The sequence below is a fragment of the Poecilia formosa genome, unplaced genomic scaffold, assembly GCF_000485575.1.
Source record: "Poecilia formosa unplaced genomic scaffold, Poecilia_formosa-5.1.2 Scaffold90, whole genome shotgun sequence".
In the NCBI taxonomy this organism is placed as follows: Eukaryota; Metazoa; Chordata; class Actinopteri; order Cyprinodontiformes; family Poeciliidae; genus Poecilia; species Poecilia formosa.
Window position 1 is genome coordinate 698,667 of NW_006800029.1, and position 12,120 is coordinate 710,786.

The window sequence follows — 12,120 nt, forward strand, 5'->3', positions numbered from 1 at the left end:
TAGCAGCACGTATCTTCTATTCCACCTTCCTTAGTTTCCCAGTGTATGGTTGTTGATTTATTTTTTTTTTTCCAAGTGAACTACATTGTTTATATTTACTTTTAAATTTTCCAACACACCAGGCTTTTTTAATGTCGCTTACATTTAACAAGATTTGGATAAGCATCTTTAATTCAAGTCAGAGGTACTGACAGACATAAAACCATACAAGAACATATGGTTCAAATGTAAATATAGTCCAAACACACATTTCTATTTTCATTTATGTATATGTACATTGAACCACAAGTTTAAATGAGGTTTCAAATGTATTAATGTATACAAATACACTTTTTTTTCTCACTGTGACATCAGACTAAACTTTTCTTGTTTTAGGTTAGTAATGATACCATAATTATTACTATTTGACAAATGCCAGAATAAATAGGTTTTAAGAGCAGTCTGTGGTACTTTCTGTACCCTGCTGTACACTACATATTGTGTCTTTAAACAATACTACTATTGTTTAAAGACATAATGTTTGTGAAAACTTGGATCATGATGATATCATGGCATTTTAAGTTTCTGATGGGTTCATTAACAACATTTGAGTAAAACAATGACACCACTGTGGATGAATCCCGAGTCGACACCAAACACATATTTGAGATATTTGGATACTTGTTGACCTTTATAAATCTGGTTAACCCTCAGGTGTCTTTCATGACTGAAAGTGAAATATTCATTTGTTCAAACACTTATAGCAAGTATAAACGGTGTGGGAATGCCCAGCTGTCATATTGCATCCAGGAGATGGATATTTTTGTGGTGTGAAACGTGCATCTAAAAACCCAGAACAAAAGCAAAAGGTTGGCTGAAGTTGGTGTCATTATACACAATGACACATTGACTTTTGTACCAAAATGGGTTGAAAATTCAGTCAGGGAGGAAAGAAGTCATAATATCAAAAGCAAGATAAAAAAAAGACAGATTTCAGCTTGCAAAGGCACACAATAATGGACACCTTTAATTTATGGCCTCTGGTATTTGGCCACTATGACAATTATTACATTTGGAAGAAAAAGGAAGTTTTGGAAGCTGAAGAACACCATCCTAAGTGACAAAAAAGAGGGTGGCAGCATTATGTTGTGTTTATTTTTAATTATTATTTTTTTTTGTAAGGCTTTATTGGCTCTAGTGGCCTTTATTTGATAGTGAATTGACAGAAAAGTGGGCAATGAGAGAAGGGGAAAGACATGTGGCAAAGGCCACCAGGCCAGGAATCGAACTTGCAGCAGCCGCGTTATGGGCCACACGTGGGCTGTGCTTAACCCCTGTACCACCACAGCACCCCATAGTGTTGTGCTGTTTTTTTTTTTGTTTTTTTGTTTTTTTAATTGCAAGCACACTTCATTAAATAGATGGTATCACAAGGAAAGAACATTTTTTGTAAATATTAAAGCAATATCTCAAGACATCAGTCAAGCGACATTAGGAGTAACAGCTTGGCACAAATAGACATGTAAATGGATAACTAGCCTAAGTATAAAAGCAAGGTAACTACAAAGCAGCTTATGGCCAATAAAGTTAATATTTTGGAGGAGACATGCCAATGCCCTGGTCTCTTTTCCATTTGTTGAAATGTATTCAGGACATTTTTTTGAGGGCAAAAAATATATTTTCTTTGGATTTTACTATTGTTAAGCACATCATTCATTTTTGTCCTTTGTTCATTATTTATAATCTTGGGGTTAATTTTTTTTGTCTACATCCAGCATCTGCCCATCAACATGACAATCACTGTTTCCTTTAACCCAGTTTAGGTAATCAGTACTTTTTTTTTCTCTAAATAGTGCTTGTCTATTTGTTTGTTTGACAATGCCTCCTGTTTGAACTTTGTGTTAATCACTTTGTTTTGAACTTCACCATGTGTGAGGGCTCTTTTAAAAAGGACTGATGGATTTCTCACAAATTTCCGATTTTCCAGAAATCTGGCAAGCTTTAAAGAATAGTCATCACACCAAAGTGACTTACTACATGGAAAATAGAGGTCATAACAAAAAAAAAAATCTATTCCATGTGACTATAGGCTGAAGGAGCAAGCTGACCTTGTAAGAACCTGTTTCCTTTACTCCATCTGCCACTAAAATGGGGTCAAGACTTATACGGTTCTAAGCTTTAGAAAAGCAGCTCCCTTAAGTTGAATATCCTAACTAATTACCTAAAACTTCATAAGTTTGTTAGTAGAAAAAAGGCTTAATGACATCTTGTTAGCAATGACCCTTTTGAAAGTTTATTCTCTTTCAGAGTTTTGAAAATTAACACAAAGTAACTAAAACTGTGCAGTTTGGAGGTACATTCCCGTTCTGCCGTCATGCTACTTTCCAATTCACCAAATTTCTACTTCATTCATGTGAGCACTTTAAAAGATTTGTTACCGTTACCTGATTTTTGATTTTGTTGAGAACACAACGGTGGATCAAATTATGGCATAAATCACAGAAATAAAATGTTGTGTTTCTATTTTCAAGCATCTTAACAAAAACCCAGATAACAAAAGTCATTTGAATGTTGAGTAGCCATGGAGCAGAGGCTGCCACATTTCAAACCACTCTTTGGATAATCAACCGAGCACCAACAGCTCCACACATCAGAGTTAACTGAAAGCACAGCACTATGCTCGAAGCTCTGAAGCAGAAAAATGAGGACCAACCACACAAAGTAATAAGTTTGGTTTTGTGTTAAGTGTTCATTATTAAAACAAGTCAGCAAACTAACTACTGTAAGTTACTTAAATCCAGTGTGTTTATTTTTACCTCATGTGGGTCAGCAAGCACTAACTTTAGCCAACTGTGAGATGCGAAGGGTAGCTTTTATGTTTTGTCCCAGGCTACATCCCTGTAGCCCCAGAATTTGGACACTTCCATTGTAACTAGACTGCAGCAAGACTTGTGTTTTAGATGAGCAACATCTCCACCTGGGTTTTGATCTCCTTTGAATTTTCATTACAATGGCTATAGAAAAGAACTGGCAATCACAATCGAGATACTACAATTATGTGAATTAGAATCAGTTGTGCAAACTATACTGTGCATTACTAGTCTTAATTAAATTCACACAAGGAAGGATCAAATCTCTCTAAATGTGATATCTAGAGGTTAGGTACAATTTCTTCTAAAAGCACATTTGTTCTCTTCGGGTTACCTTTACTGGGATATTGTCACTTCTTTGTAAATTAAGGCAAAACCGTTTTCTCACCTTTGCTTTGAGAAAATACCTCTTATCATTACTAATGTTATAAAGAACTTTTGCTGTGAATCATTTGCCTGGGAAGTGGAAACTCAGATATGGAGTGATATTACACCCAACACTGAATTTTTTCAGTTATTGTACAAGTGGGCTAACTGTTAGAAATACCAATCAACGAGGATCTATTTCTCTATATTTTCATGTATATCTGTCTGTGAATGTGTTCCCAAATAATTATAAGTGCAATTGATTAAGTGAGATATAAGCTGTGAAAAGTGAAAATAAGGATCTAATGACTAAAATGTTTACAAAGTCTTTATTGCGGGACTCATACACTTTATAATGGATTTTGGGTTTGAGATGGGTGAGAAACCTTCCCAAATCTAGATAGTTTCAGGCAATTATTCTGACCAATTCTGACTTCCTGTAACTGGAGTCAGGTCCCAGAACCTTTGAAAAGTTTAAATAAAAAGGCACAGGACTTAAAACACATAAAGATTGATTCTGAAAGACTTTTCAGAATCAATTTCTTCCTACTGGAATCAAAACTAAACACTACAGCTCCTCTTGTCGGTTTGTGTGCGACTCAAAAGGTGGAGCAAAATTTTGTTCACCAAAATACATTCAGAAAGTCTTTGTGAAAGCGCCCGCTTTTACAGGCAACATTGTCCGTGCTGAGTCAATTTGAAGAAGTTGATGTGAAATGATGAGAGTTGACAGTTTAGAGAAAAGTTCAATATTGTCAGTATGATCTCGGCGGTTAATTGGATGTTCTTTGCAGCCTGTACACAGTGGCAGTGTGGACAGGTGCACCGGGATGGTCCGACACAATCCATTGTTAGACATTGACTGCCTGACACACAGACGGGTAGTGGGGCTAAATCCCAATGATCCTAATTGGATTTTAGAGACTGATTGACATGCAGTTCGGTTCCACTGTATTTTTGGCATTCCACATGCAAGGAGGATCTAGTCCATGTCCCATGCAAAGAATAGTAAATACAAGGGGCTTTGTGTCGGAATCCCATGTAATGTCAACAAGGTGGCGGCTGGCTCAGATTAGAAAGAATTAAGCGGAACAACACAAACTGTTTTTGTCAGATTTTGTGTGTTTATGTATATATTTAGTGCATGAACCACACAAGAAGGTGACTTAACAGGAAAAAAAATAAGAGCAACAGAAGCTCTGCATCAAGGCCTTTTGCAAAATTTCCTGGACTCTCTTGAATCAGAGCAAGTGACCTTGCTGTACCTCCACTCTGCCCAGATCAATACTTTCCCAGGATTTTACAGCAACATGCTTTGATGTTCCCCAGCCGAAGTAAAAAGAGGGGGAAAGGGCCAGAAGAAAATAAAATGAGAAAATGCAGGATGGGAAGGAATGGGTGTTAAGGTGGGGTGAAGGAGAAATGTATGGAGGGGAAGAAGGAGAGAAACAGCACGAGAGGGATGAGATGTACATCGGGGGCGAAAGAAGAGAAGACAGGCGAAGGGGCGAATGGAGCCGAATGGATGGAAAGAGGGAGGGAGCAACGATGGGAACAGTGATCTGTCAAAGCAGGCAGACTTCTCCTCCGCCCAGTAATCTGAGGTACAGTGTTTGTTTATCCTCTGTCCTCATTTAGACACAGGGACAGACCTGGGGTGGGAGGGGAGGCTGTTGGCCATCTCAGCAAGCCCATTTCCCCAACCCCTATTGTGTAGTGAATACAAAATAGTATTTGGCTAACCAAAAAACCCTCCCTGAGGTTTCTTTGGTGACAACTGAAATACAGATACAGGGCTCATTCAGGACACTTTCCCATGCAGGGAACAAATGATTAACATTCTCAGAATTCTCCAAATCTTTTATTCAGATAGTCAAGGCTGACTGTATCTGTAAAGTCTGAAAGCATATCCAAAAGCCTCTACTTGTGTTTTCTGAGGCTGTCTGTGCTGCGACAGCATCTGATTCTCCTCCGTGAGCCAACAGAAACATCTCAATCCCACACACTTAACACTCACACAAAAGAGGTGATGCGAAGGGACACGAGCGCGCGAGCGTGCACGATGGCGAGTGTGTGTTTTGGTCCATTCAGGCTTGGCCCAGTCTTTTATGGCTTAGGTGAGTGGGGCTCAGCTCAATAGATGTGACTGGGCTCGGAGTTGTACCCTTTCTCATCTTTTCTTCCACTCACAAAAACAGGGAGAACTCAGGACAAAAGATCCAATTACATGGCAGTAAAAGCAAAAGAAACAAACCCAGAAGTTGAGCTCACAAAATGTGCCCACGCGGACCTGGACTCTAGCAAATACACGCTCACACTACCATGCACCCACACACACACACACGCATACACACTGACAGTTTAACACGCTCCACGAGTAGCAAAGAAAATGGGAAAATACAGAAAATCTCTTGTTACAGACAAATTACACACACGTTCTGCAGGGCATGAATGCATTATTAACACGGATAAATATAAAACGGTTTAGTCAACAATGACTTAAGGAACTCAACGTTATTACTGATGCAGTATGAAAAGTTAAAAACATTCAAATAGACGGAAAAAAATTGTGCAAAAACAAAACAAAAGAAAAACATCTAATCAAATGCAAATATAAAGTAAGCAGAAGAAGAAAGGAAAAATGTGTTTGATTGATTACTTTATTTTTGTTTCAGTGTTTTTTCAGTAATAATTTTTAGACTGTTGGAAAGGTTTATTCTTCCTTCTAAATGGTGTGACTTTGGTGAGGAAGACGCGTTTGTGAGTCGGGCTGCGGAGTTAACTATGTGGGCTGCATTCATAAAAAACTTGCCAAATCCTCTCTGCCAATGCCAAAATGCTTATTCAGCTATTGACTTTTGTTTGGTGTAATTTAGAACGAGGCAAAAAGACGACTTCAATAATTCATAGAGAAACAGAAAATGTAAAGTTCAATAAGACAGTCAATACATGAGGGCTAACAGGCAAAATGTGGGGCATCACGATTTAAGAATTTTTGTAAGATGGAGTAGAGGCTGCAAACAATTGTGTGAACTTGATTGCATTATTTTCTGATTGTAGTCAAACATATATGCATTTGCAAACAGTACTTTAAATGGTATTTGTACATTTTTATAGCTGACATTGGCATGATTAATTCACTAACTCAAATTTTTAAAGAGAATTTAGTGCACAGTTTGACAATTTAATCTCACTAGTTATTGTTAATGTGTATTTTGAGTTTGCATTTAAGCCAATTATATCTTAGATACAAGTCATTTCATTTGAAAATGCATCGTGATAATTACTGAAACCATTCAATACAGAAAGAGATTTTTTTTTGTCGGCATCAATCATTTATTGGCTAAAGAATTCAAGTTTGTAGAAATGAGACATATTGGTAATTTACAACCATATCCACGTGGCAAACACGGGTCTTAGCGATGCATGGGAAAACCGTATAAAAATGACAAAAGCCTGGCACCTCCTTCCCATGCTAATCACTAGCTTGGTCACAAACTGTTGTGGGATGGCATCCTATTCTTCAACCAGCATTTCCCACAAGTCATCCGGCATACTTGTGTCGCTCTGTCACAAAGAACACACCCAGAATGATCCCACAACTGTTTAATGGCGTTGAGGACATGCTATTCCATTCTCTCCACTCCTCGTATGATCACACTGTCACACTAACTTCACTCATTTGTATTGGCAAAGAGGATTTACCAAGGAAACCACCAACTGAACTCTCCTGCTCAACCCACAAATGCGCTTTCCTTTCAAATACCCCATTGAAAAGGAAATAAACCAGCTTTCTGATAGTACGAGACTAATTGCCAAGAAGCTTGATAGAATGTAGATCAAGCTTCTTGATACAATTTACATTGTAGATGTATCAACATTTAAATGCAGATGTATCAGCATTTAAATGTAGATCCTTACATTTAAAGACAAAAAAAACATTTTGTGCAAATTCTAAAATAACTACAAATAAACTTATTGTACAACTCTGCAAAAATCAGATTTAAAGTGGTAGACATACATGAAATTAAAATATGTATTTTAAGGACATTTGTCAAGAACAACTTTTTGGAATCAAAACAAAAGACATGTTTGTGTTTGAAAGATTTTTTTTTGGAAGCATGCAAAAGTTGGTGTTTTTTAACGTGGCTAAGTGGAGCAATATGAGCTTATGTCAGTCTGAGTGGTTGTTCTGCTGGTTTATTTTGCCTCTGTGAAGTTCAGTGGCAGACCCACCGACTGGCTACAAAAAAAAAAAAAAGAAAATTTTCTCGAGACAGCGAGAGGGAGCCTTGCAAAATGTTCTCTCACTTAGTCACTGCCGAGTAGCCATGGCATCACACACACAAACACACGCGAACACACACGCACACATTAAAAACACACATGCATTGAGGTCTAACCTAGTAAACTGGCTCATAGTCATTTAGTGCTACTAAGGACAAAAACCGCTACATACAATGCCTTGCAACAGTACCATGTCAATTGTATTTGTTTTTTGTTTTGTCATGTTACAATGGAGCAATTAAAGGAAAAGGAACATGGTGTTCAATTGCTTTTTTTTCTTCTTCCATAAAACCTTGCAAAGTGTCTCTTGCATTTGTATTCAGTCATCCTGAGTCAACACTTTGCAGTCACCATTCAAGAGTTTTCTCTTGTATCAGGGTTTTTTCCATAACATTTTTGCAATATTATGAATTTTTTAATATTTTAAGAAGCACATCATTCCATTTTAATTTATTGTTTCAGTTGTATTAAATACTGACTTAATAAATAAATAAAAACGTGTTTTTTTTTGTTGTTTTTTTTCCCACCACACACTTTTAAACAGGAAACTATTAGGTTGTTGAATAGGAAAAAAAGAGGAAAAGAATAGAATATGTAAAACATTTAATCCCCAAAGAAAACTATAATTTAAGTTAAGGACTAACTCAAAAACAAACTATAAAAATAAAAAACAACTTTAAATATCCCTGGGAGGACTGGTAATTGCACATTATGCAAAAACACTAACAGGCTTCTGGTTATAGTGCGCCTTTAAACGGGCGCTTATTGTTGTTCTCAAAGAAACGATAAAAAATGAACAAGAAAGCCCTTACCATCGACCCTGGTCATTGGTACTACGTCTTTATCTATGATGTTAAAACGTTTTTGTTTTCTGTTTTTTGCTTAATGCCCTCTGATTTATGCATTTTTGGTTGAAATTTTGATGCTGTCTGCAATGCAGCTCGGCCGAATGAGCGCTATGATAACTTAAGGAGATTTTCGAGTGTTTATATATATTTCACAACATCACCACATACAGTGACTTTTGCATCTATGTCATCATTAAATGGAGTACAATAATTCCACACCCAGTTTTGGACCGTTTCACCTTCCTCCGTGGGATACCTCTGCCACGATTGTTTCTCTTACAACCATCAGCTGGCTTTGTTTAAAAATGAGCAGCGGTTCCCTCTTCTGGATGGTGGCCACACTACAATCCTGAAAGGACGTCTATCTAAGCAAACGTTATATGTTAATGAAATAGAAAAAAAACTTTAACCTAATAAACCAATATATATGTGCACTTATACACAACAGGTATATATCCAACAAACATACATGTGCACACAAATCCATTCACATTAAAAAAAACAAAAAAAAAACAAAAAACAAACAAAAAAAACTTCAGATGCCTATAGTCAGCACTCACAAGTTAACACACCCCTAAATCCTCCCAAGAGTTACTTGTGTTTAGCTCAATCTACCTTCTAAACAACTTCAATATCTCTGCCGGGGAAAAAGAAGCATTCTCATGTCATGATGCTGCTGCCACGATGTATCACTGTGGGGATAGTGTTAGGGTGATTTGTTTACGTAAAATTTTATTTAGGAGTGTCAAAGTAAAGGGGGATAAATACATATGCATGCCACATTTCTCAGGTTTTTATTTGCAAAAAAAAGTTGAAAACCATGTATTCTCTCCCTTGCATGTCACAGGTACTCACTAGTTTGTTTTGGAGTGTCACAGTAAACTTTGTTAATGTGATAAAAAAAAGTTTAAAGGTAAAATTTAAAGGATTTTGCAAGGCACTGTATGCTGCATCTAGGGGATCGACATATGCATATACTGTGAGTTAGATGGCGTGTCTCAGATGTGCGAAACAAGCAGTGTGAGCACAGCTTCTGTAAATAGATACTTACAGGACAGGGAGTGTCCTCCTTTGGGCAGGTACTCATACAGCAAGGGGTTATCATCTCCCATCATCTCAGCCCGCAGCGACAGCAGGCTGTTCTTACTCATCAGCGCTGCCTTCAGATTGGCTACGGATGAGATGGCTCCGCCTCCCGCCCCTCCGCTGGGCTCCTCCGATTCGTTGGCGCCCAGGAAGCTCGACTCTGTGGCGAGAGTCTCTTCCTGCTTGAGGAAGAAATCGAGGCGCTCGCCGCGGCTGTCTGAGCTGTTGGGTTCGGTCACGTCTGCCCCTGAACGGGGAAAAAAAAAGGGAGGTAAAGGATGAGTATGCACATCTGACTCAGTGACTCAAAATGTTTTTAGTGTCTGAAAAAGAAATTTAATAACGTTTGATGTCTCCCAGAGAACACTGATAATTAATTTCAGGGATTACATGCTTCTCTACAGGCTGAAAATCCTGTCACTCTTGACAAAGCGGATGAAAAAGGCATGTTAAAACCCCCAAAACTCTTACAATGTGCTCATGAAGTTGTCACTTTGGCAGTTTAAGGGCTTTGACCTGATGATGGAAACAACTGAAGTGCAAAATGCAAAAAAAAAAAAAAATAAAAAAAAAAGAATAAAATCAACATTTACACACAGAGGTTTCAGAAGCAAGTACCAAAGCGTCACAGCTCTGATTCATCTCCCTCTCTGCTTGACTCCCTAACATATCTCATCATTACCAGTCAACACTAAAAACAAGGAGATCATAAAGAGACAGTAAGAGAGAGAGGGAGAGAGAAAGGCAGACACAGCCGTAGCGTGCTTGTGTGTTTGTTGCGTCTGCATGTGCGCATTTAACTATCGGAGTCACTGAAAGCAGGGAGACGCTGTCAGCCGTAGACATTTCGCTGTAGATCTACAAGACTGTCAGACAACACTGCTGACAACGGCGCACCAAACACACATGCACACACAAATCTACAGATATACACTGTCTCCTAATTGACATTTACCTGATGCAAGGCTGCTTTCTCTTAGAGGGAGAAAAATACAGAAGACACATCGCTAGCTTAGAGACTTTGAAGGAAAAGATTGTCTACATCTAAAGCAAACACAGACATCTGAGCGATAATGCAGATTTGCCTTAAAGGGGGTGGGAGGTGGTGCATAATGATGTGTGACTGCTCCCAACACAAAGCTTCAGAAATCCTGGTATGCAGTGACTTGCAAAAGTATACATACCCCATTGTGTTTAGCATTACAACCACAAACCTTTTTGGTTTTAAAGAAGTGTTTTGGATGAAAGGTGAAATGCCTTCAGCAAAAAAAAACAAATATATATATATATATAGTCCAGTTGCCCTCTATTTAAGCACTTAGAAAAGTCTGAAAAGTGTGGTGTGCTTTTATGTTCAGCACCATTTATTCAATACCTCTGTGTAAAAAAAAATCCAATTCAGACAATTGCTTTCAGGGTCCACCTGCTGAAAATAGAAATAGAAAAAAAAAAAAAAAAAAGCATCCCAAGATATGACTGTTTACCTAAATTTACCAACTGGGAAAAGAGAGCAGCAATTAGAGAAGCAGCCAAAAGACCTTTAGTTATTTTGAAGGAGGTGCAAATATCCACAGTTCAGGTGGGTTAATCTGTCAAAAGGACAACTATTAGTCATGCAAGAGAAGCAAGAAGAAAGGCATTGACTGATGTTTGCTGCCATACTTAGGACAGAGATGGAAACAGGAAACCGAAATGCTGATCTAAATGCACAAATTTAAGTGTAGAGAAACCACACAGTGAAAAAGGTGGTGGTAGCAGCATCATTCTGTGGGGAATGGGAGCCTGAGGGGAGTATAAATACAGGACATGCTGGAAGAAAGCCTGCTAGAGGCTGTGAAGCACTTTGAACTCAGGCAGTGATAGTCAGAGCTAAAATGGAACATTTTCATCAGTGTGTTAGAATAAAATTCAAACTTACATCCAACTCAAAATCTGTGGCAAACTTGGTCTGATGTGCACAGATGTTCTCCTTCCAATCCGACTGAGCTTGATATTTTATTTTTTTTTGCGTAGAGAAAGGGCAAACATATCCACCTTTAGATATGTAAAGCTGTTAGAGAATTACAGCCCAAAAAGACCTGCGGCTGCAATAGTGGCAGAAGGTGGTTCTTCAAAGTATTAACGCTGGCCTGCTGAATAAAAATGCTTCCCGCTGTTTTTTAGATTTTCATTGGAGAGCAAGTCTAAAACTCCTGTGCGATTTTCTTTCGACTGCACAATTATGCATTACTTTTTGCTGTTCTATCACACACAATCCCATTTAAATAAATTGAAATGTGCGGTTGTCACATAACAGACAATTGAAATTTCACTTGCAGCAAATGAGGAATAAATAAAGTGAAGGAAAACACCGGTTTGATGAAGGAGCGTGCAAAACAGAAATGAGCAGTGAAGAAAATGAAAGTGTCTCCTCCAACTACGTCGAGCTCGGGCAAAAGTGTCTGCTGTGCAGCTCAGAGCTGCTGTCTACTGCAGGGGGAATCAAGGTGGTCAAGGTGACAGAAACAGTAGTTTCCCTGCACGTCTGGAATACCGATGGGTCTACAGTGTTCACACACATACACACACACACCAGACATTTTTCATGACACTCAGATCAGTCCTGAGGATGGATATCCTTTCTGTATGCATGTACACAGATTTGAGCAATCTTGAGATCACAATTAGATTTAGTGGCTGGAAGA

The 12,120-nt window shown here is 38.2% G+C and overlaps 1 protein-coding gene across 2 annotated transcripts in view; it reads right to left on the reverse strand.

Moving 5' to 3' along the window:
* zbtb46 (zinc finger and BTB domain containing 46) overlaps window positions 1-12,120 on the reverse strand; it is an 87,613-nt gene that overhangs the window by 14,909 nt on the left and 60,584 nt on the right. For both annotated transcript variants that reach the window (XM_016674115.1, XM_007557639.2), the window contains exon 4: window positions 9,402-9,683. In XM_016674115.1, coding sequence (XP_016529601.1) covers window positions 9,402-9,683 — 282 coding nt within the window. The remainder of the gene's footprint in view (window positions 1-9,401; window positions 9,684-12,120) is intronic.